This window comes from Gossypium hirsutum, chromosome A13 (genome assembly GCF_007990345.1).
Source record: "Gossypium hirsutum isolate 1008001.06 chromosome A13, Gossypium_hirsutum_v2.1, whole genome shotgun sequence".
NCBI classification, from domain to species: domain Eukaryota; kingdom Viridiplantae; phylum Streptophyta; class Magnoliopsida; order Malvales; family Malvaceae; genus Gossypium; species Gossypium hirsutum.
In genome coordinates, this window is record NC_053436.1 from 43,461,800 (window position 1) to 43,488,460 (window position 26,661).

General features: G+C 32.4%; 3 protein-coding genes across 3 annotated transcripts; 1 reads left to right on the forward strand and 2 right to left on the reverse strand.

Moving 5' to 3' along the window:
- Positions 1 to 524: 524 nt before the first annotated feature.
- On the reverse strand, positions 525 to 1,469 carry LOC107903712 (auxin-induced protein 6B). Its single transcript, XM_016829857.2, has one exon. The coding sequence runs from the start codon at positions 1,284 to 1,286 to the stop codon at positions 828 to 830; it is 459 nt and encodes a 152-aa protein (XP_016685346.1). The 5' UTR covers positions 1,287 to 1,469; the 3' UTR covers positions 525 to 827.
- A 5,655-nt stretch (positions 1,470 to 7,124) lies between these two features.
- LOC107903713 (probable ribosome-binding factor A, chloroplastic) lies at positions 7,125 to 8,576 on the forward strand. Its single transcript, XM_016829858.2, is given in 4 exon segments — positions 7,125 to 7,541; positions 7,894 to 7,912; positions 7,915 to 8,066; positions 8,159 to 8,576. Coding segments are annotated over 4 exon segments (633 nt in total). The 5' UTR covers positions 7,125 to 7,229; the 3' UTR covers positions 8,309 to 8,576.
- A 1,159-nt stretch (positions 8,577 to 9,735) lies between these two features.
- Positions 9,736 to 11,214, reverse strand: LOC107903714 (uncharacterized). Its single transcript, XM_016829859.2, has 3 exons — positions 10,990 to 11,214; positions 10,782 to 10,847; positions 9,736 to 10,075 (listed from the first exon to the last, which is right to left on the reverse strand). The coding sequence occupies exons 1-3, from the start codon at positions 11,035 to 11,037 to the stop codon at positions 10,028 to 10,030; spliced, it is 162 nt and encodes a 53-aa protein (XP_016685348.1). The 5' UTR covers positions 11,038 to 11,214; the 3' UTR covers positions 9,736 to 10,027.
- Positions 11,215 to 26,661: the final 15,447 nt, after the last annotated feature.

The following is a 26,661-nucleotide window of genomic DNA, read 5'->3' on the forward strand; positions in this document are numbered from 1 at the left end:
CCCTTTATAAAGGTTCCACTATAGGATTAGAAAGTTACGTCTGTCTGAGCATTTCAATTTTTACTTTTTACTATAATGGAAAACAACATTTAGCATCTCGTACCATTACTAAATTTCCTTTTGTCAATATACATCATCATTATCCAACTTCAATTTCAAACACCAAGGATCTTAACCATTTAATTTTGAAATTTTCACCAGGCAAGTTTGATAAATTTTGTATATTCTTACTAATTATAAATTTATTTTAATTGAATCAAAAATTATTTATTCTTAAGCATTGTGGTTCCATTTTAAAGTATTATTCTCTTAACCTCTTTTAATGATAATTGCATTGTGGGTATCTAAAATTGCAATGCTAAAAGGTTCAACCCATCATTTGCAATTATAATGTATACCTTGTAGCTTTATATAAGTGAAACTATAAAAAAAATTTTAAAAAAAATTGCAATGCTCATATAAATTACAATTTATATTATATTCTCTCACAAAAAAATAAAAATTAAAAAAAAACAAATTATATATAATATCTCTAAAATTTCAAAAAATAATAACTCAAAGTCATTGGATTTACAATATGGAAATAATAAATAAATTATGCTTAAGCTTCGTCACTCTTTTCCACTCGGGATGACTCGGTAAAAACAATCCCTCTTTGCCATCTCCTTCATAATCATTGTAAGGAAAAGAACTTCAAAATTACCCACTAATCACTCTAATAAATCATAATGAAACCTAATCAACTCAGTAAAACTGTTAGCGCTTCCAACTCTGGTTGAGTCAACCAAGGAGGATCTGTCGTTTTTATTATATGCTTGCATTAGCTTTTAGTACACTGATTTATCGGCGACCCCATGAAGCAACGGTCGAGATTCGCCTAAACCCCCGAGTTTATTCTTCATGCCGACTTGGCAGCATCTCTGAAGAACCTCGAATGTGGAGAACCGGCCCGAGTCGGATCGGGATACGGCTCGGAGAATCTCCTCGAACAACGACTCGTCGCATGGGATGGTTAACGGTCCAACGTTGTTGAAACCGTACTCCTCTTCAGTTTGTACCAGGAGTTTTCTGAACATGGGGTGGTTAAGGTACGTCGCGCGTACGATAAATCTCCTGAGACTGGTGCCCACGCAGACCGCCACGTGTCCAGCAGGAACATCTGACGGCGCGTGTCCGTTATTGTTGTTGTTGGCCGTTATCCGGGCATTCCTTCGCCACTGCTTCAGCATTTGTCGGATCCGAACTATCTGACGAATTTTCTGGCATTTTCCCATTCCGTGATACATTCTTTTCCCAAGGAAGTGACAGAAAATGAGCAAGGAACGTTAAAAGGAAAAGAGAATACTTTCCGAGAAAGTGAGAGAAAGAAAAAAAGTGCAGTAGAAGAAGGAAGTCTTCGGTGGCGTGAGAAAAAATAAAATTTACTTGTGAGTTAAAAGTTTAGGGCGGAGGGAGGTATTATAAGGTCAAGGATAAGAGATATTGCCCTTGGACTTTGAGATAATTACGAGATTGTGTCTGCTGTTTCCATGGGTATCATGGCCATGTGATCCACAGTAAGGTAATGGGACTTTAGCTAGCTTTAATCCATTTTTTAATTCATTAAAGCATAATTTCTTTAGTGTTTAGTTAGTTTCTTGATAGTGGTGCATTATCTATTTATATTATTATTTAAATTTCTGATTTAAAATTTAATTGAGAAATAATTATTAATCTTCATAGCGTTTGTGTGGACTTCAATTGAATTGAAAAGAAATTGATAAATTAAATTTAAGGTAAATTTATATTTTGATCATTTAAGTTGTTAGGCTATTAAAATTGTTGTTATATGACTTTTTTTTTATCACATTGTCTACACCAATCGAAACATCTCATTCCCTTTCTCTTTTATAGTTTAATTTTTTTTCATGAAACAATTTTTAATGTTGCTAATTTGTGAAGCAAAATTCAAACAGTTTTCTTCTCTAATTTTCAACATTGACTGTCAAATTAACTTAGAGTTAATGTATGTTATTATACTTGTCGAGCGTATTGATCCACCGTATCGATTGTGGAACTATCGCTTGAAACTTACTAGTTAGACTTTTAAAAAGAAAAATACTTAATAATCCGGTGACTTGAATAAAATCTTCCAAATAATTTAATGACTTAAACCAAAACTTTTGAAAATTTCAGTAATCAATTTTAGCTTTTTGAAGTTAAGTGACCAAAATATAAACTCATTAATAATTTAATAAACTTGGTAGTTTATAAAAAAAATATGAGCTAAATTAATAAAAGAAAGAAAAATATATTAGTAGGAGTATATAATTAAAAATGTAAAAAGAGACTTTCCTAATTTTGCTCATGATCCCGAGTTTTTTATTGTACATATTTTTTTATATTAATTTTAATAAAAATTGCATGAGAAGTAGAGAAAAATATACAAGGAATAAATAAAGTGAAAAAAAATATTCTAATTACTTTTATATAAATAAAACAAACTTTTAATTTTTAACTTAGCCTTAAATAAGTTATTAATATAAAAAAAACAAGTTTAAAGGGAAGATGAAACAAAATAAATAAATACTTGATATTTAATAAAAAAAAAGCAGAGAACTTTTTAAAAAGTGAACTAATATGAGATTTTTTTATTTTTTATTTTAAGTATTGTAACCCTTTTTGACATTTGGTTGATAGTTATAATGATATGATTGGATTAGATTCTGTGTGTCTTTAAAATACAAAAACCTTGTATCATGTCAAAATCCTACTACTAACCTCCTCCATGCAACTACATTATTTTCCACTAACAATATATATAGAGTTAATTAATTAAATCATAACTGGTTGCCTGTGCTAGCTACAAGATGATATTTATATGAATTATGAGCAAACAACAATGTTCATCATCTACGCCCCCCCCCCCAAAAAAAAACTATGATGAAAAGAAGGCAATTATAAAGAAAACATGCTGTGGCCGTTTCATGTTTTGTCTCCCTCGCTAGCTTTTGTTTTAAGGCAGTAATCCTGATTAAAATAAGCAATAATCCAAGATTTAGGGAATATATGCTGGGGCCTGCTTTTATTTCAAACTTATTCTATGGGTATCTGTTTCTATAGACAAATAAAATTAGCAGAAGAAGCGTGGAATGATGTTTGGTTGAAGGGTGAAGCAAAGGCAACTTTCAGTTTTACTATATTAAACTAAAACCAGTTGAATCTTTTCAGGTTAGCTTCCACTTTGTCTTTGCTGCACATCTCATTTTTCACCTAACTCGGAGGTTAAGACCATCAACATATAGTTGAGATTTTTTATTATTATCTTTTTTTTTTTAAGTTCTAAACAGCTTTATTAGTAAATCAGATCTCAATTTTATAAAATTTTGAAGAATGATTTCAATCATAATAAAGGAATCCCACTATCCATTAAAAAAAGTAAAAAGAGCGAAAATTTTGGGAGGGATTAAGTAAGCACCAAAACTTTTGAAGATAAAAGACTTAACTCAATCATTCTGAGTAACCATTGATATAAATTTACAGATATGGAGGAGTAGTGCAAATATATGGGATAATCTTTTTTCCTGATAATGCTTCAGTACATGTTTGCTAACCTTATTAGCATCTCTAAATATATGGGATAATCCAGCTTACCGTTCACTATTACACACCTCCTTCATCCAGCGCTGATTAACATGCCGATTGCCAACATGTGGAAAGCCAGACTCCCAAGCAAATTTGACACCACCCATCTCGTAGCCAATCAATGTTGTCGTAAAGAAAGAGATCTATACACTATCATCAGGACACCCTGTGCCCAGTTTATACTTTTTCAAAACTTGAACCCAAAAAGCATTCCTATTAAAGCCTAATTTTAGCTACATTTTGTTCCCTAAGTTTGCGAGCTGTCAACAAGTTTCCCAACCAACTAGCTGAATCTTTCGATGCTCATTTGTACAACCTTTTAACAAAATTCCTTATTATCTTTGCAATTTCTCAACAGATGTCCACCGGAATTCAAGGCAACTGCATGAAATAATTGGGAATAACTAAGAGGATCGACCTCGCCAAGGTAACTCCACCATCCTACCCATTAAACCATTTATCAACTTCATCCATCATTAACCGATATGTCTGCTTGGTTACCCTTTAGTGAAATAAGGAGTGAAATAAGGGTATCCCAAGATATTTCTCTACATCCTCCACTACTTTGAACCCCAACTTGGACCTAATTTGCATTTCCCTACACTCGGTCATGTTTGGGGAACAATAAATTTGGTACTTTCTAGCATTCACTCTGTGTCCAGGAAAAAAAAAACCTCTTGGATAATATCAAAAATCACTTTGGCTTGTTCTAAAGTAGCCTTAAAAAAAAGGATAAGATCATTTGCGAAAAAGAGACGAGAGATCGGAGGAGGGTACTTTAATGGCCTAACACATGATTATGAAGTTTGATGATTTAGGGGCAGGGTTGGATCTTGATTTTAAGATTTGGGGGCTTAATTAAAATTTTTAAAATATTTGGAGGATTTAATGAGAATGTTCAAAAAAAAATTTAAAATTTGTAAGTCTAATTAAAAATTTTCAAATTTTTAAAAGCTTAACGAGTGAATAAAATATTAAAAGCATCTAGTTAAAATTTTTAAAAAGTTTAATGAGAGATTCCAAGTTTTAGGAGGTTAATTAAAATTTTTAAAAGTTTGAAGGGTCTAATGAAAATATTTAATTTTTTTAGGGGCTTAGCCCACATTACCTATTGTGGGGAATGTAAGAACATATTATGTAGATGACTAATATTGCAAGAAAGTTATAAAATTTGAGGAAGATGGTGCATAACTCTTTTTTAGTGCAAATTCATTTTAAATTTATTGTGTCCAAAGTTTGGATAATATCAAATTAATTATAAGATAAGTGAGATGATAATGAAATAGTTAGTAAGGTTGTTTAGGATGAAACCAAAATTAAAGAGTCAAAAAGGAAGTAACTTCAATATTAACATGCTACAAATTTAAATGTCACTTTTCTAAGAAAGAATGGAACTATTAGAAAGATTGTTAAAAATGCAAAGGTTTGTTCGAAAAGGAATTTATGTTTTTGTATATTTCAAATCAAATTTGTATTTAATTCTGATGCTACTGCTTCTATTTGCAATATGACTTATTACTTTAAGATTGTAGGATTAAGGGCAAGGTGGAGACGTATGATCATAAGTCATGCCTGCCTTGTTTCGTTTGATGTAATTGTAGGCAATAGTAGAGAGGAAGATGGGATGAATATTTGAAAGATTTTCTCATTTTAACATGAAAATATGTTTTCTTAGTTAGAGTTAAACTCCAAATAATTTGCATTTTCTTTCTTTTCTTTTCTTCTCCACTTATTTCGTTAAATATATTATTTGTAGACCTGCCCAATCAAATTTTCATTATTACACTTAAAATTTATCACAGCAAATTTATTTAAATACTAAAAATTATCAAATTTTTTTTTAAAAAAAAATTAATAATTCAATTTTTAGAAATTGTTTTTGAAAAAAATCTTTTTTTTTTAAACAAACAGACCATGGTAGATGTTCATTTAGTTACTTGATCCACATTATGAATTTAAAGTTGATCATTATAACCTGAATATCATCCCGACCCAAATAAGACTATACTCATATCATAAAACAAATGAAGACACATGTGGTTTATACAAATCAAAAATTTAATTTTTATAAATTGATCTTCCCTCTACCTATCAACTAATTGAAAGTTTATAGCCTTTATTGTTAAGAGTTGTGCAATAAAAAGGAAAATATTCCAATTTCGTATAAAATAATTTTCTATATTTTTTAATTATATTATTCTAGAAGTATTAAAATAATTATAGAATAATATAATTTGAGTTCAAATCATTCTTAACATTTATTCTAAAAATATTAAAATTATTGTTTAAAGTAGTATGTTAACAGTGTGCAATATAAAGAAATACTCTTTTATTTTATTTGTTAATATTTTATCATGCAATTGAGTTTTAACTTAGTTCGTATTAGTATTATTGTCAATGTAGAAAGACATGAAATCAAATGTTTAAGCACGTTTTATTCTTCTATTTAAAAGTTGGGAAGGGTTATAAATATTTCTACGCATTGTATAAAAAAAAATAGAAACATTCCTTAACCAACAATGACAGAATTAATTGTTTTCGTTAATTCATGATAAGTGCCAATTTATTATTAATTTATGTTTAAAAAATAAATGATAAAAAAATTATATAATATTCAAAAAATTATTTTAATATTTCTCGCAATTTCAGTATAATTTTCAAAGAATTAAAAACTAAAACTAAAAAAACTTTAAAAATTATTTTAAAAATTCAAAAAATTAATAAAATTTCCAAAGTTTAGAAAAAAAAACCAAATATTCAACATAATATTCAAAAATAGAAAAAAAATAATTTTACAATCCCAAAAAATATTCTAAATCTAAAAAATAAAAAAATTGTAAAAAGTGCAAAAAAAAAATTACACTGTTTCGTAAAATGGTATTCTTTTTATTTATCTTCCATGTCCATCAATATTCCAAGGTGGCTAGAAGGTATCACTTTTAAATGTTAATCATTTTAATTTAAAAAATTATCAATTTATTTCTTTTATTGATTCTTTAACTTTTTTTCAAAATTTTGGAATTTTGGAATTTTTATTATTTATGATTTCTTAGAATTTTTTAATACTATAGCATTTTTATTTTTTAAAATTCTATTGAGTTTTATAAATACTTTTTATACATTTTTGAAATTTCGTTTCTGAATTTTTTAATATTTTTTTATTTTTAGTTTTTTAAAATTTTAAAAATATTTATTTTTTGACTTTTTTAAAATATTTTAAGTATTTTGTAATTTTTTTAATGAATTTTTTTTGAAATTTTAGAAATAATTATTGAACCTTTTTTGGATTTTTAGATTTTTTTTAAAATATGATATAATTTTCAATATTCAATTCAACCTTATTCTTATTTATCCACTTTTGATAAATTGCTTTTCTTAGAAGGACTAATTTGTTGATTTTTAAAATTGATAGGAGCTAAAAGGTGTTTACACCTAAAAAAAAACTCGTGATGTTCTATCTTCCTTGGGTTATGAAATAAAAACTTAAATTGGCCCTAAAACCCTTCATATCTATATGAAAGGATATTTCCTTAGTTTCCTTCCCTTCTTTCTTCCCAAATCTCTCAAGAACCAGAAGAGAGACCCCCAAATATTCGGCTGCAGCAATGCCCCACCTACTCCTCCACTATCACGTTCCAATTACAACCGTCCATCTCAGATGTTCTTTCCCCTCCCCTAAACCAACGGCCCATATTCACCTACGCTCCAATCCAACAACAGGCGCGACCGTAAAGTGCATGGCCAATCCTAGGAGAGTTAAAATGGTATCGAAACAGATAAGGAGAGAGCTTTCGGACATGCTCTTAACTGACAAAGTGTTGCAATACGCTATATTGCCTGAAGCCGCCTTAGGAGCCGACCGCTACCTCTCTTCCCTTACTACCATAAGTGATGTTGAAGTTTCAGCTGATTTACAGGTACCCTTTGGCATATATGTGAATTAGAAATATTAATTTGTAGGGTTCTGAATTTGAAAAAGGGGGAAATGTCAAGAATGTAAGAATATAGGATTGGCTTTAGTGGCTGATGTTTCTTTGAAAATTTTCTAAATGCGTGTAGGCGTTGATTCAAAGGAAATGTAATCACAACTTATTAGGGTTGTTAGAGCATCATTGTCCATTTTGGGGACAAAAGCAGGGAGCCTAGGATATAGAGTTCATGAGTGCAAGGATGTACCACTTGAACTAGCCAATCCAAACACATCAAATTAGTATAAAATATTGCCATCTAATAATTCATGTGTTTCTTTTTATTGGTCCATGGTAGTAGGTTGTTAAAGTGTATGTATCTGTTTTGGTGATGAGAGAGGGAAGGAGATTGCGCTTGCCGGATTGAAGTCAAAAGCTAAATATGTTAGAAGTGAGCTGGGGAAGCGTATGAAGTTGCGGCTTACGCCAGAGATACGTTTTATCGAAGATGAATCTCTGGAGAGGGGAAGCAGGGTAAGTGCTTGCAACCTTTTGTTTGTTGCTGTAAAAATGTGGGTTCAGCACATTTCTCTCCTCAGCTGATCGGATTTGATGACCTGTTTCAGGTAATTGCCATATTAGATAAAATAAAGGCGGAGAAAAAGACTTTGGCAGATGAAGATTATGAAGAAGAAGCTGAATCATCTGTTTCGGCTCAAGATGACAGGGACTGGGAGAGTGATGACCCTGATGAAGATATTATTTACGTAAAGTAGTCACCTTGCTTTCTCTCAGCATTTCTTCAGGGCTGAATGAAGTAGTTGTAGTAACATTTTTGCAGGTTTGTTTCTCCTTGGGAATTTAGTTATGCTTTGTTCAATGGTGTTGGAGGTTGATCTCTTTCCTTGAACCCAGGCTCTCTTACTTGATTCTTAGTTTACTAGTCTAAGGGTATATAGCATAAAACCTTATGACTGGAAGGTGAATGTACAATTCAAGTCATTTTCGGTAAAATATGGTTGGTTCATGATAGGATTTTGAAAACCTCATCCTTGTTATGCTGAAAGTTGGAAACTTAAAAGTGCTTAGACTTGAGAATGGTGTCCCTGAGACATGGAGATTGGCAGTGATTAACGGTGGGGTACATGATAAGATGATTACGGTCATCTCAGAATATCCACATATTTTGAGATTGCACAAAATACTTGACATTCAACAGCATCTCTAAGGCATGTTTTCCATTTTGCATAACTGCTTAGCTGTTGGTTTATGAATGATTACTTGTTTGAAGCATTTATTAATGTATTGCAGTGTAGAATTTCCAAACAAGTCTTCTCATTCGGTGCCTCCATGCTAGCTGAATCTCTATAAAAAATTTGGCCTTGTTGGTTTCACTTTTTCATTCTTGTGCAATATACATCATATAATGATCAATTTATAAACGCTGAATGGTAGTCTAGATTGAGAATTCCGGATGCTAATTGCTAAGAGTACTTGAAACTGATAATTTTCATGAAGTTGCTATGTAAATATGTTTCTGCTCAACGATTAGTTCTTTCCATGCCTTTGTGATGGGCTAGGATTTATAGTAAAGACGAAACACTTCCTGCCTTTACATGAGATATTGATACCAGGAATTGCAAGCCAACCAATGTTGGAAGGCCATACGAATTTTGAAACTAGACAATCTTTAAAAGGTTCAAGAATGGTGAGAAATACTGATTTACGCCAATGTTCTGACAGGAATTAGAAACTAGATTAAAAGAGTTGCAACAACTCACAAAAACCAAACTGGTCTTCTAACCTCGGACTTTCATCCTTGACGCATTCTTGTCTAACACCTGAATACAGAGATTTATTAAAGTATACATGTTTGACACTAGTGTATGACACATGAACTGGAGATATGACTGCTAAACGCATGGCAAAGCTTAGAATAGTCTAACCATGCCATATGATATACAGGTTGATATACAACATTCATACCCAGTCAGAGGAACACAGCTTGTATCACATCCATAAAGGAATTGGGTACCTCACCTAGCAAGAGATGCTTTATATACCTCACCTAGAATTGAACAAAATCTGGATCATTCGATATAATTAATGAAATTATAACGCAGGAATGCTTTGATTGCTATGCCACTTTTGTTGGTAATAAACGCAGGATCAACTAAGAACTACTGGTGCAGGAAGACAATGCTTGGGAGCCAAAAAGTGAGAATTATTACATTGAACATGGAAGCATATAATCATCCAACATCTTTCCCATTAACTAAAGACACTAAACATCGGTAGTGCCATTGCCAACCGAAAAACTAATACTTGAAGTGCCGAGTTCGTAATACTAAAAAAATTTGGGGACAAGAATGTCATTGTCCATAGAAGCTTTAAGCCGAAATGAAAATCTGGTACAATACTATTTTTATGCTTTATTCCTACACCAAACTCAATTCACTCATGCAAACCAACTATGAACAAAAACCACCCCTGCTTCAGTGGTGAGCCTTTGCTTCAGCTTTCCTTTGAGACCTTGCCTTGGCCTGAGAGTAAAAAGCAAAGCAATAAGTAAAAGCATGCCTCTGAAACAAAGGCAGAAGATTACTCTCAAAATATCTCAGAAATAAAAACAGGAAACCACCATTCATGTAACACATTTTGGATCTCTAAGATCAAACCCATTCCCTATCAAATATCAAAATGTTGCCTTAAGTGAAATGTCCAAACTCGATAAAGCATCTTATGCATCCAAGGGAAGGAATTAGAATGTAGACCACACTCTCAAAAACAAATTTTTAGAAGCAATAGATGTTAGGATTTTAACACACCATTATGTACATTCCTAATATCGCAATTTAAAAATACTCTATCCGTGATGTTCCAAAACAAGGTTAAGAGCAGGAAACCCGATTCACAAATTGTTCCCAAAACAACAATTTCCATCAAACAATAATTGTTTCCCAGCAGAGTTTATCTACTAAAAATTGTTCCTGATATTTCTAGTAAAGCAATACATGAGATTGCCATTATAATAATAGCCTTAAAACATCAAACAAACAAAAATGACAAGAATGCCTCTTATAAGCAGCTACAATGACCAACACCCTTTTTCCCGTACGAGAAAAAAAAAACAGGTCAAAATTAACAATTTCCATCAAAAATAAAAATTTAAAATCAAACCAAGAGAAAACAAAATTGAATTTAAAAAAAATGAAATAAATCTAAACTAAAAGCAGTAAATTAAAAGACCTTGAGATACTTGAGCTTAATGCTACCATAAACGAGTCCAAAAGACAAAGCAGATGCACGAGCCACCTATTACATAAATAATAACGAATCAACTAAAAAATATATGATCTTTCTGGTAAAGAAGAAAACTGGGATCTGTTATCTACAAATGCAATTAATTCTTTTTGCTCAATTCGATCTAAGCAAATAAACAAAGAAAAGAAAATACGAGAGCAAGAGTGCTGGTGCCGGAGTATGGTCCAGGAGGCGGCGCCATCGATTTGCTTTGTTTGGGAAGTGGGCGACGGAGTTTCAGATCAGATGAAACAATCTGCTGTTGCCCTAGATTCTTTATTGGACTCTCGAGAGTTGGGTTTTAATTTAAGCAAGCGTGGGATTTAACTGCAACGGCAACGTTTCAGGTCGTTCTTCTCGGCCGAACTTTTTTTATTTTTTATTGGCTTAATGCTCAATTTGGCCCCTAACTATACATATTTTCTCATTTTGGTACCTAAATTTTTTTTAATTTCAGTTTAGTATTTAAATTATCATTCCATTACCTGGTTCAGTCCATTTTTTGTTTTTGGAACGAAACTAAATCATGCCAATTAAAATGCGCAATGTGGTATTCAGGATTATTTTAAAAACATTAAATTTAAATTAAAAGTAGAATAAATATTTTTAAAAACTTTGACTTTGACCTATTATTGATCGATATTGACCATTTGTTGACAAACATTGACCAAGCGTTGACGGGCCATTCCTTTAAATTTTAAATATTTTTCAAAAATATCAATTTTTAAAAAAATAGCAATTTTTAAATTTTTTAAATATCTATATGTTTTGATTTTTTTTCAATTTTTAATGTTTAACTTTTTCAATTTCTATATTTTCGTTGAACCTTTTCTATTTTTGAAATTTTGATTTATTGTTTTGAATTTTTAGAAATTCCACTTTTTGAAAAAAATTAAAATTTATTACAAAATTTCTAGAATATATAAATTTTAGTTTTATTTGAATTTTTTAAAAATATTTTTATAAAATTTTAAATTTTTATATATTATTTTGACTTTTTAAAATTTACATTTATATATTTTAGAATTTTATAGATTTTTTATTTTTTTAGTTTTAAATTTTTTTGAATTATTTATATAGTATATATATTTTTTACTTTTTAATCAATATAATGTATATAATATTTAAAAATAAAAAGAAGTTGGACATTGCACATTCTAATAGCGTCACATGGTAGTCTTGATTTTTTTTAAACCCCATGGGCTAATTTGGGTAATGGGTGATAGTTGAAGTACCAAACTGAGATGAATAAAAGTTTAAGTACCAAAGTGGAAAAATTAGTACAATTTGGGGGCCAAATTAAGAATTAAGTCTTTTTTATTTAACAAAATTATTCTTTTAAAAGGTTTTATTTAACAAATTTATTTTTACTATTATTATTGAGAATTTATTATTAAACAATAGATAGAGGACTAGTTATTTTTTTATTTTTTTTATTATGTGAAAATTTAAGATTCAAAATATCTTAATTTGACATAATTTAATCCATTTACTTTTAAAAATGTTATTATAATATTGTTAATGGTGTGAATTTTTAAAATAATCTAATGCATTCAATTGATACATAAATCATTATTAATTGTGTTATACTCCCTCGTCGATTGAAGTCACATGGCAGCACGAAAGGCCACCTCAAGAACATACTCTACCAGATTAGATGGGAGGTAGCTATTCAAGGAAGCTAACCACTTGCTCCCTAGAATGTAGCCACCACTCGTTCCTCCAAGCACTCGGCCTTCTATTAAAAACGTGATCCTTCTAGTCATCAAACCCTATATGGACTTAACTACTTTGTACTTCAAATTAGAAGGAATGATAAGAATATGTCCCATTACATGCATCCTTATCCCATCGAGGAAATTTGCCCCACATGTCCAATAATAATGGTTTGACGATGGGTTCGCCATATTAATGCTACCTAACACAAGACATTGCTTATAAATAACCCCCAAAATGATGAAGAAATTATCGACTCTTCAGCATATTAGCCTACAGCCCTACACTTTGCCACTTAACTCCCAGCTTTCTCCTTCACCACTCTCATTCTCTCTACTTTCCGGCTCTCTGCCCAGATAGAGTGAACTAACCTCCATCAACATCACCACTTCCTCTTCCGTGATTCCTCTTTGTTGATTCCATACATCAACAAATTGAATGTGATTGATTGAATTTCACAATGATATTGATTAAGTTATTGAATAACAATAAAAGAAATTCACATTCTCACTCAAATGATGCCATTTTAATGTTAGCAATTATAAAACTAAAAAAACTTATGTCTTTTTTTTTAAAAAAAAAGAATAAAAAGCATTAATATTTTCTGATTTGAAAAATAATGTTTTGATTGTCTATTTAGTCACCTATATTTTATCTACTAGATATTTAACTAAATTACATAGTATTTATTATAATTTATTTGTATTGGTTTTAACTAAATTACATAGTATTTATTGTTAGTATGTTTAATGTTAGAAACAAAATAGCCCAACAAATATAGATTTTTAGAGTAATTAGATAAATTGCATGAAATGTTTGTTTTCCTTATAAATTTTATTAATAATCATATCGAAAACTTTTTGTCTAACATGTTACATAAGGTGATTTGGTTTTAATTTTTGTTTCTTTTTTAGAGAAATTTGTTTCCCTAAAGTGTTATTGATAATTTTTATAATAATTAATAATTTTTTTCAAATTTAAAATTTTATAGTTGTGTAATTACAATTTATAGTACCCACATGACAAACGTAATTATAATGTAATTACACTCTATCAAAAAAATGCATCTAAATAGTTAGAACTTCTTGCAATTACTAGAGGCTGTAATTACTACCTTAATACTTACACTTTCATTCATTTAATTTATAATGTTCAACACATTTAATGCATGAACACATGGAGAAGCTTAATTATAACATAAATATTAAAATAGCTTGTCATAACATAAAGAATATTTAGTAAAATTCAAGCTTGAAATTAAAAGAATGAGTCTAAATCTAGTAAAAATAAACATCTTCAAAATAAGTAAAATAATTTCCTTTTAGTGGCTAAAATTACCAAATGAAAAAAAAGTATATTGTTAATTTATGTATTAAAATGTGTTAAAAAAATAATACTCCTATCAAATGAAGCATTATAATGTTGTCAATTTAGACCTACTAATAATATCATAAAAGAAAAAAAATCAAATTATACCCAATTAAGAAGGACTAAGTACAAATTTCAACATAACAGAGTATTAGTGTAATAGCCCGATTTAGACCGTAGTTGGAATAGTGGTTTCGGAACCAAAAATCCGAGTTAGAAAAATATTTTAATATTATTTTCCGTGCTTATGATATGTGAATTTATATGTGTGAAATTTTGGTGTGATAATTTTATCGTTTAAGTGGTTAATTTGAGAAAAGGATTAAATCGCGTAAGTTGCAAAAGTTACCTTCTATAAGTTAAAAGTGTTATATTGATATGGTTTAGCAAAGTGAGAGTCCTTACATGTCAATTATACCATTAATGTTAATGGTAGACAATTATGGACATGTTAGGTGAATTTTAATTATTTATAACTAAAGGCTAAAATGGTAAATCATGAAATAAATATAGTAAATTAAAGAAAACAAAAGAAAGTGCATGCAAATTACCTTGTTTCAGCCGAATGTTGAAGAAGAAGAAACTATTTTTGGTTCTTTGAGGTTCGGCTAATGCATGTTTAACTGGTAAGTGTTTCCTAACTCGATTTTTGATGATTTTTACGTTTTTGTGATCGTTGCTTTTTGTTTTATAAAACCCATGCTTTAATTTAAGAAATTGATGGTAATTTTGAAATATTCCATTGATGCTTTAGTGAGCTTTGTGATGATAATTGATGTTATATGAAAGCTTGATGATAAATAAGCATGTTTTGTCTTTGGATTTTGATGAATTTGAGTAATTTGGATTAAATTGTGAAAATGATATTTTGAGGGACTAAAATGAGAAATAATGAAATACGTGGATTTATATGGACTATATGAGGATTCGGCCAAGCATGGGAAGTATGAAATTTTGTGTATTTTGTGTATTTGTGAAATAAGGACTAAATTGAATAAATGTGAAATGTTAGGGGCTAAAGTGAAAAATGCCCATTTATGTGTTTTTGTGTGAAATTGAATGATTTAATGAATAAATGAGTTAATTTTGAATACATTTAGATCAAGAAAAGAGGAATTCGAAATTAGATCGGGGGAAGGACAAAGTTATCGATTAATTAACTTATCTCGCCATTTTCAAACCCGAGGTAAGTTAGCATGTTATAAGAGCATTATTTATTTATATAATTAATGCTTTGAGAACGGTTAATATGTATATTTGTGGTTACTAGATTGATGGATAGTATATCGATTGTGAAAACGACACTTAGTGTGTGAATTATTGAGGATGGCACTTAGTGTGCGAAACATCCAGAAATAGCACTTAGTGTGCAAATTATTAAAGATGGCACTTAGTGTGCGAGACATCCAGGATGGCACTTAGTGTGTGATAGATCCGTGAAGGCACTGAGTGTGTGAAACTTCGAGAACAATACTTTGGTTGTAAGACATTGATTAGGCAACGGCAAACTTCGGGTATGTACAAGTTAAAAAAAATAAGTTGGTGAAAGGTTTGTTAGAAATCCCGAAAAATTTGTATGTTATTTTAAACTACTAATGTTTATGTATATATATATTAGTTTTTATCATACTAGCTTACTAAGCTTTAAAACCTTACTTTGTATGCTCCCTCTGTGTTTGATATATATGTAAAGCTAGCTCAGACTCGGGGATCGTCAAAGAACGTCATCACACTATCTAACGCCTATTTTGGTATCATTTTGAGAGTTGTATATATGGTATATGACATGTATAGGTTGGTGTCATTTTGGTATGCTTTGTGATATGAATATTAGCCATGAGACTTGGCTTGTAAATATTGGTATGTATAGCCTCTTATGTTGGCCTAAATGATATGTTTGATGGGTAATTCATATGATGCTTGTATATTGCATATGTGATGGATTAGTTATGAAGTGTCAAAATGGCTAATTTTATGGTATAAGGTAATAGAGAAAGTAATAAGTTATGTATTTGAAATTTATGAAAGTTGATTTTAATACATTGTTTAGATAAGTTTTGGTTGTGAAATTGAGTGGTAAGTTGGCTAATATTTTGAATGGTTTGTAATATGATTGAGTTGGTTGAATTGGTTTCCTATTAATGCATGAAATTGGTATGAAATGTGTTGTTTAGGTATGCTTGAATAGGGGTGAGAAGTGTAGCTTAAACCAAGCCTAACTTCACTCTACACGGTCGAGCACACGGGCGTATGGCTCGACCATGTGTGAGACATAGCCTTGGTACACAGCCGTATGACCCCTGAGGTACCCTTTCGAATTAAGGCAGTATACCCTACAGTTTTGGCACGGCTTAGACACACGGGCATGACTACTAGCCGTGTGAGGCACACGGATTGGCACACGGGCGTGTGGCCAAGTCAGTAACCCCCTTAGTGTAACAACCCGATTTAGGGCCTAGTCGGAACAGTGGTCTCGGAACCACAAATCTGAAGTTAGAAAATTATTTTTATTATTTTCATGAGGTTATGGTACGATTATATTAGTGCATGAAAAACTTGGTGAGTTAATTTTAATGTTTTCAAGCCCGATTTCGAAAAAGGACTAAATCGCATAAAAGGAAAAAGTTACATTTTAGTATCCAATGGTGCCAAGTAGCTAGAGAATTGAAATTAGGAGTATTTAAAGGTCAATTAGACCCTTGTGCATTGGCTTGGCCGGCCATGGGGAGACAAATTGAAGAGAAGGTCAAAATTAGGTGAGGGTGAGGTCATCAATTTTGACTAGTTTTATATTAAACAAAACAAAGGCCATTTCTTCTTTATTTTCTTCTCTTTCATCGATTTCTACTAGCCATAAGGGGGTTTTTGAAAGCTTTAAAATTTCAGCAACATTAAGCCTCTCAAGTAAGTGATTTTGAAAGTTTCTATTAATGATTTTTACATTTTTGGACTCCTTAAAGCATAGGCTTTCTAATGAGAGGTCTATTTTGCAACATGGTGGAAATTTTAGGGTTTTGCCATGAAAATATTTGTAATTTTTTCTGAGTTTTTATGGAGGAATATGAGTCTTAGTTGTGTTATAAACAACTTTTGTGAAAGGTGATAACATGAAAACACCTAAAAGGACTATTTTGCATAAGTTGCAAAATAGGTGGTTAATGTGTGAAATAGTGAGAATTTAGGATTGATCTAGTAGTAAAAAGAGTTTAACTAGGCTTGAAATACGAAGAAATTTGATAAAAATTAATTTTCGAGCATAGGGGTAAAATTGTCATTTTGCCGAGGCTTAGGGGCAAAATGGTCATTTTACCAAAGTTGTGAATTTATGAATGCCTATTTTTTTGTTTAGTGACTAAATGGATGCATATTGTTATTATAGATCAAGATTTGCCAAAATCAAGCCTAGACCAGGGCAAAGCCAAGCAATCTGAATAAGCCGACTAGTCAATAACTTTTTTTAAATCGAGGTAAGTTGTATGTAAATGATATAACTATACTGTAAATACTTGTATTCATATTGTCATTGAATTGATATTGTACGTGTTGTTAAGTTATAAGTTGAGAATGCCTTGTAATATTTGAGATAGTAGAAATATCCCATTGAAACCTTAGGATATGAACTAGATATTCGTGCCAAGACATTAGGTGAGTTGTGCGCCAGTGTAAGACATGTCTGGGACATGCTTTGGCCACATTATGAGAGCCAGTGTAAGACCATGTCTGGGACATGGCATCGGCACAGAGATGAGTGCTAGAGTAAGACATGTTTGGGACATGCATCGACCTCGACAGAGATAGCCAGTGCTAGAGTATGTAAATGATACAACTACACTGTAAATACTTGTATTCATATTGTCATTGAATTGATATTGTACGAGTTGTTAAGTTATAAGTTGAGAATGCCTTGTAATATTTGAGATAGTAGAAATATCCCATTGAAACCTTAGGATATGAACTAGATATTCGCGCCAAGACATTAGGTGAGTTGTGCGCCAGTGTAAGACATGTCTGAGACATGCTTTGGCCACATTATGAGAGCCAGTGTAAGACCATGTCTGGGACATGGCATCAGCACAGAGATGAGTGCTAGAGTAAGACATGTTTGGGACATGCATCGGCCTCGACAGAGATAGCCAGTGTAAGACGTGTTTGGGACATGCATCGGCTAAGATTTGTATTAGTGTAAGACATGTCTGGGACATGCATCAGCATGCATATGTGAGAGCCAGTGTAAGACCATGTCTGGGACATGGCATCGGCAATTTATCCCATGTTGAAAGTTCATAGAATATCCAGTAGTATTCCAAATGGTTCAATGGTGAAAGTTATAGTTAAATTTTGATAAAGAAATGATGATCATGTTGTGAGTGTTACAGGTACCTATATGATAAGCATGAGTAACGAGCTTAATTTAGAAAATGAGACTCGAGTAGATGATAATGAGTAAGTTAAGTTGTGTTTACCTTTGAGCTATAAGCATGATGATAAATGGTGAGATTTTTGTTGTATATTTATTTATATGAAACTTACTAAGCATTATGCTTACTCTTTTTCCTTTCCCTCTTCTTTCAGTATCACCAGGCTAGCTTAAGGATTCCATAAGGTCAGAGATACCGATCACACTATCAGCCGCAGCACTCGATATAGTTTGATTTATATTTTTGAAGGTGGCATGTATAGGGCTAGACTAGGATGTTGCGTTAAGAGAATTATTCATGTATTTTGGCTCAAGTCAAAAGCCCTTCACTTTGTATCAAGCCTGGAATAATGGTTATTATTCATTTTGATGAATGCATATAACGTTCTTTCTATGGATGAATTGGTGTCCATTCTGATGAAATTTGTATATTGACATGATCTTGTGTAGGTTGTGCAAAATGGGTGACAAAATGGCTTGAGAAATAGCCTAGTTTGTCCACACGGGTAAGACACACAGGCGTGTGTCTAGGCCGTGTGTGACACACGGCTCACGCCCATGGGTGTGTGTTATGGTCGTGCGTCCCCTGCACTTAAAACTTTAAAGTCATTTTAGTACACGGGTAGGCCACACGGGCATGTACCCAGGCCGTGACATAAAGTTAGAATGCATGCTAGTAGTACACGGACAAGAGACACGGCCATGTGTCTTGACTGTGGGAAGGACACGGTTATAGGACACGAGCGTGTTATTGGGCCGTGTGGTTTTAACAGAATGCCCAGGTTTTCAAACACGGGTTTGGGACATAAGCGTGTACCTAGCATACGGTCGTGTGTTCTATACCCACACGGGCGTGTAGAGCTTGGATGCATGAAATTTTCTAAGTTTTTCATGAGTTCTCGATTGGGCTTTGAACTACCCTGGATGAATGTTTTGGACCTTGTAAGCCTGTATATTAGACAAATTGCTTGTGAAAAGAGAATTTTTTAAATTGTTTGAAATTTCATGGCTCAGTTTTTATAGTTGGTCGAGTTTAAGTCAGGTAGCATCACGAACCCTATCTTAGTGTAGGATACGGGCGAGGGGTGTTACACTTAGTTTCCATACGGCCTAATACAAGGGGGTATCTGGTGGCTGTGTGAGGCACATGGCCTATTCACACATGTGTGTGACATGTGTAAGTGAGAAAAATTTTCAAGAGTTCTAAAGTTTTTGAATGCTGTCGGTTTAGTCTCGAACCTCTTTTAAGTATGTTCTAAGGCTTAATAGGGCCTTATAAGGGACAATGTAATTGTGGTTGAATAGAATTTGATTATGAATGTATATACATATGGATGTATGTGTGAATGTTTTGTATGGTTTGGTAATACCTCATTGCCCTATTCTGACGATGAATACGGGTTAAAGGTGTTACATTTTATTGGTATCAGAGCTATGGTTTAGTCAGTTCTAAGACTACTATAGTGTATGTGAGTCTAGCTATACATACCATATATATAAAATTCGATAGTGTGATGATTATTGACCTCTGAAATGTGTTTTTTTTTCATATAGCAAATGGATCCCGAACGAGAAATAGCTGATGATGTTGAGAGTAATGTGCCTACTCCCGCTCAATGGACAGTTCCAGTCAAATCTAAGCCGATATCAAATAGTCAGGGAGGAGAGGCTAAGCAAGCCTTCTTACAAATGATGACTAAATGGTTCACAGATTTCGTACGAATGAATCTGGCTGCTCAACAACCTCCGCCCCCACCTATTCCTCAATAAGTCTCGGTTGTGCCACAAGTTATAGACCCGATTCGATTGAATAAGCCACTTGTCGATAAGATTTGTAAACAGGGGGCTGAAGAGTTTTGGGCTACGGCTGATGATGATGCTGAAAGGGCTGAGTTTTGACTTGAGAATACTATTTAAGTATTCGATGAGTTGTCCTGTACACCGGATGAGTGTATCAAATGTGTAGTATCTTTGCTTAGAGACAATGCATATCACTGGTGGAAAACTTTGACATTGGTGGTTCCGAGGGAATGAGTTACTTGGGAATTCTTTCAGACTGAGTTCTGAAAGAAGTACATAAGTCAGAGATTCCTCGATCAAAAAAATAAAGAGTTTCTGGAGTTGAAACAGGGCCGTAGGACTGTAATAGAGTACGAAAGGGAATTTGTAAGTTTGAGCAAGTATGCTCGGGAATACGTGTCTACGGAAGAGATTATGTGCAAAAGATTTGTTGATGAATGGAACAAAGATATAAAGGTGTTAGTCGGGATACTTGAGTTGAAAGAATTCGTAGTACTGGTTGAGAGGGCTTGTAAAGCCGAAGATCTCAGTAAAGAAAAGAGAAAAGCTGATTCAGAGGCTAGAGATTTGAGGAAGCGATCGATGAATAAATCTTATCATTCCTCGTCAAAGAAATCTAAAAATTTCAATGATCGATCGATAGTTTCAGTGAGACATTAGATTAGAGATCGTGGAAAGTAATATACCAATCCTAAAGCTCAAAATACTTCAGTATTGAGCCTTGGTAATGCAAAGGATGAAAAGCCTGAGTGTAATCAATGTGGAAGACGAAATTTTGGAGAGTGCTGGGGAAAAATTAATAGCCGAGCTTGTTATAGTTGTGGTTCTTGAGATCACTTCATAAAAGATTACCCAGAGTTAGTTGAGAAAGATAATACTTAGAACACGAGGCCGAGTAACACTGCAGCTAGAGGTAGACCACCGAGAAACACAGAAAATACGAGTGGTGGTAGAGGTGTGACACGAGACACTGCAACGAGATCTAATGCTAGAGCACTTACACAAGCTTATGCTATACGAGCACGAGAATAAGCGCCATCTCCAGATGTTATTACCGGTACTTTTACTCTTTATGATACTAAAGTTATTGCATTGATAGATCCAGGGTCTACTCATTCGTATATATGTGTAAATTTAGTATCTAGTAAGACTTTGCCTGTAGAGTCTACTGAAATAGTAATTAGAGTATCGAACCCCTTAGGCAAGTGTGTATTAGTTGATAAAGTGTGCAAGAAATGTCCATTGATGATTCGGGGTAATTGCTTTTCGACCGATTTGATGTTGTTACCATTTGATGAGTTTGACATAATTCTGGGTATGGATTGGCTAACGACGCATGATGCTGTAGTGAATTGCAAACGGAATATGATTGATTTGAGATGTCAGAATAATGAGATTATCTGTATTGAGCCAGATGATATGAATGGTTTACTAGCAGCGATATCTTTGATGTTAGCTCAGAAATATGTGAGAAAAGGTTATGAAGCTTACTTTGCGTATGTGCTTGATAGTAAAGTGACCGAAAAAAAGTTTGAATTAGTACCAGTTGTGTGCGAATATCCTAATGTGTTTCCTAAAGAATTGCCAGGTTTACCACCTATCCGAGAAGTAGAGTTTAGTATTGAGTTAGTGCCGGGAACGACTCCGATATTGATAGCTCCATACAGAATGGCACCGACTGAATTAAAAGAGTTGAAAGCTCAGTTGCAAGAATTTATAGATAGAGGTTTTGCTAGACCGAGTTTTTCTCCCTAGGGTGCACCAGTTTTATTTGTGAAAAAGAAAGACGAAACTATGAGAATGTGTATCGACTATAGACAACTCAATAAGGTGACTATAAAGAATAAATATTTGTTGCCACGGATTGACGATTTGTTGATCAGCTAAAAGGGGCTACAATGTTTTCTAAGATAGATTTGAGATCAGGCTATTACCAATTGTGAGTGAAAGACTCAGACATTCTGAGAACTGCTTTTCAAACGAGGTACGGACACTATGAGTTTTTAGTTATGCCTTTCGGATTAACGAATGCACCTGCTATGTTTATGGATTTGATGAACAAAATTTTCAGACTGTATTTAGATCGATTTGTTGTCGTATTCATTGATGACATTTTGATTTATTCGCGTGATGAAACTGAACATGCCGAGCATCTGAGAATAGTACTACAAACTTTGCGAGATAAGCAATTATATGCGAAATTTAGAAAATGTGAATTTTGGTTACGAGAAGTCGATTTTCTGGGACATGTTGTGTCGGTATCTGGTATCCGAGATGATCCAAGCAAGATTTTGGCTATTTTGGATTGGAAGCCTCTAAGAAATGTTTTTGAAGTTCGCAGTTTTCTGGGACTTTCCAGTTATTATCAACAGTTTGTAAAAGGCTTTTCTATGATTGCGACTCCGTTGTCGAAATTGTTTCAGAAAGATGTGAAATTCGAATGGTCTGAAAAATGTCAGAAAAGTTTTGATCAGTTGAAAACTTTGTTGGCCGAAGCTCCGGTGTTGGTACAACTTGAATCGGGTAAAGAATTTGTGATCTATAGTGATGCTTCATTGATTAGTCAGGGATGTGTTTTGATGTAAGAAGGCAAAGTTATTGCATATGCTTCGAGACAGTTAAAGCCGCATGAAAAGAACTATCCAACGCATGATCTTAAGTTGGCTGTGATTGTGTTTGCTTTGAAGATTTGGCGCCACTATCTATTTGGTGAAAAATGTCACATGTTTTCAGATCATAAAAGTCTGAAATACCTAATGACTCAGAAAGATTTGAATCTGCGTTAGAGAACATGGCTATAACTGTTAAAAGATTATGAGCTTGTAATTGATTATCATCTGGGGAAAAGCGAACATTGTTGCTAATGCTCTAAGTCAAAAATCATTGTTTGCTCTGCGTGCGATGAATGCTCAGTTATGTATGTCTGATGATGGTTCGATTTTAGCTGAAATGAAAGCATGACCATTGTTTTTACAGTAGATTATTAAAGCTCAGAAGATTGATAATGAGATTTTAGTTAAATGAGCTTAGTGTGAATTAAATTCTGATTCAGAATTCAGAGTTGATAAAGATGATTTTTTGAGATTCCGAGATCGAATTTGTGTTTCAAGAAATCCAGAGTTAATTCAAATGATTTTGAATAAAGCTCATAACAGTTGATTATCTGTACATCCGAGTAGTACGAAAATGTATATTAATTTGAAACAATATTACTGGTTGTTTAGAATGAAAAGAGATATCTTCGACTTTATTTCAAAATGTTTAGTCTGTCAGCAAGTAAAAGCAGAGCATCAGGTACCTTCTGGATTACTTCAGCCGATCATGATACCTGAATGGAAGTGGGACAGAGTCACGATGGATTTTGTATCTAGTTTACCGTTGTCATTGATCAAGAAAGATGCAATCTGGGTTATTGTGGATAGATTGACTAAATCGGCTCATTTTTTTCTGGTTCGCACAGATTACTCGCTTGATAAGCTAGCTGAATTGTATATTTCTCAGATTGTGAGGTTAATGGAGTACCTATTTCTATTATTTAGGACAAAGATCTGAGGTTTACATCATGCTTTTGGAAGAAACTACAAGATGCACTAGGTACGAAACTACACTTTAGTATTGCATTTCACCCGTAGACGGATGGTCAATCTGAGCGGATCATTCAGATTCTCGAGGATATGTTGAGATGTTGTATTCTTGAGTTTGAAGATACGTGGGAATGATACTTGCCACTGATTGAATTTGTGTACAATAATAGCTTTCAATCAAGTATCAAAATGGCTTATTATAAAGCTTTATACGGTCGAAAATTTCGAACACCGTTATACTAGACAGAACTTAGTGAGATTAAGATCCACATGGTTGATTTGGTCAGAGAAATAGAATAAAAATTAAAAGTGGTTCACAAAAGTTTGTAAATAGCATCAGATCGTCAGAAATCGTATGCGAATTTGAAACAAAGAGATATAGAGTTTCAGATAGGGGATATAGTCTTTTTGAAAGTCTTGCCATGGTAGAAAATACTCAGATTCGGTCGTAAAGGCAAATTAAGTCCGAGAGTTATTGGGCCGTATGAGATAATTGAGCATATCGAGCTGGTTGTGTATAGATTGTTGTTGCCACCTGAGTTAGAAAAGATCCATAATATATTCCATGTTTTGATGCTTTGTCGATATTGGTCCGATCCTTCGCATGTGATTAATCCGTCAAATATTGAGATTAAGCCTGATATAACATATGAGGAAGAGCTGATTCGTATTTTGGCTCACGAGGTTAAAGAATTGAGAAATAAGAAAATTTCTTTAGTGAAAGTTGTAACACCCCCTAACCCTAAACCGTCGTCGAAACAAGGTTACGAAGCATTACCGGACAATCGAACAGTCCAGGATTAATATTCAAATAATTATCAAACATATTATAATATAATCATAAATTCATATAAAACTTCTACTAATTGACTCTTTTTTTTCCTTTTTTTTAAAAGAACCTCAATATAACCCCTTTTATAAATATCTAACCTTCCTTGCAATTTCAAATCGGAACCAATCCAAAACCAATATTTCAACCAATGCAATTTCATGTTTAATCGTATTAAAATCATACCTATAACAATAATCTGATAATTTACTCTATGAACTTTTATGTTACCATTAAAAATTAAATTAGAATTTCATTCATCCATTCTAAATTTAGCACAAATTCTACCATGCACATCATGTAAATTTTCATATCATTTCATTAGTTTAAACACCAAAATACCAAATACCATTCTTTACAACAAAAAATATATAGCATTTTAAAGTAACCAAATTAACACCTATGTACATGCCACTTTTGCCAAAAGAAGAATACATCACCGAGTTTTTCACTGGAGTCGGGATCGCCTGGATGCTGAACCGAGACTCTGAATACCTATTAACCTGCGCACGGAAACAACCGTACGCTGAGTATTTTATACTCAGTGGTATTACTATAATTCAAATTATAAACATAATAATCATATAAATTAAATCATATAATTTTAATATTTACTAAACCAATTCAAACATAAATTTGCACTTCTCAATATATTCATACAATTTAATTTAGCTATTCGTCAATTGAAATCATATAAATTCATGTCAAGCCATTATCTAATTCATGAACCATTGGTTCATGCTTTCCATTCTCATACTCACATTCAAATCAAATTTTCAATTCATGTTCCATTTTCAAATTTCTTTCAATGGTTCAACCAATTCCTTTTATTCAACTTAACTTTTCTTTTAATTACCCCTATTAACAGACTTAGACTTTGGCGGATACACGGATCTAAACAAATACACCAGTTTGGCACCCAGTGCCTTATCGGATAGTTCGAAGCAAAGTTGACACCCAGTGTCTCATTGGCTTAGCCGAAGTAAAATGGTACCCAGTACCTCATCGAATCTATCCGAATTAAAATAGTGACACCCAGTGTCTCATCAACTCGAGGTCGAAGTATCCCTGAACACTTCCAATCCTATGGCATGCCAACTATATCCGACTCAACCCGACTAGTTAATAGGGTTTCTGGATCACGTATAAATCTCAATTCAATTTATTCGCAATTTCTCATGTTTTCAATTCAATCATTTTCCACTTTTTAATCAATTTTCTATTCACGTAATCATAATTCAATACACTTTCTCAATTCAATATGCATTTCAATTATTCACATATAATCATAATTCAATTTAATTTCGTACAATTCAATACTAATACTTACCATGCATATTAACTTAAAATTCAACAATTAATAATAATTAAATTCAAATTGTAGTAATGATCTTGTTGCCCCCGGCAACAAACATGCGTGAACCATTTCACGAAGTATTCAAATTATAGTAATACTAACACGAATTTCTCATTCAATTCAATTCAATAAAATTACTTACCTCAATATTTACTTCTATAAAATAGATAAATTCAAAATTAATACTTAATAATAAATAACTTGAATTATAGTAATACAAACCTGAATTTTGCAGTTACTCCTCGATGAGCTTCTGCTTCCCTTTTTGTGCCAATACCTCGAATTCTTTATTAGCTACGAAAATTAAATAATTATACTATTAATTACAACACTAATTTTACAATAATAATTGAATTTCTATCCAATTTATACCCTAATTCCAATTTAGTCCTAATTAACTCATTTACTTTTCTAACTCAATTTATACTTTACTTCTATTCAATTTCCTTCCATAATCTACTTAACTATCTAATGTTCATAATAAAACCCTAATTTAAAAATTCTTTCAATTTAATCCCTACAACACAAAACTTATAGCCTAATTTACAATTTAAACCTTTAATCAATTCTAACTTAAAATTCATTTAATTAAATCCCTAATTCATTATTTTGTTCAACATGAACTATGTTCAAAAACCTAAAAACTTTCAAAACCTCAGCTTAATTTCAACAAAACTTTATTCTAAAGCTTCTAAAACATCAAAATTAAGAGAAAATGACTTAATTAAGCTTACCAATTAAACTCCAAGCTTCAA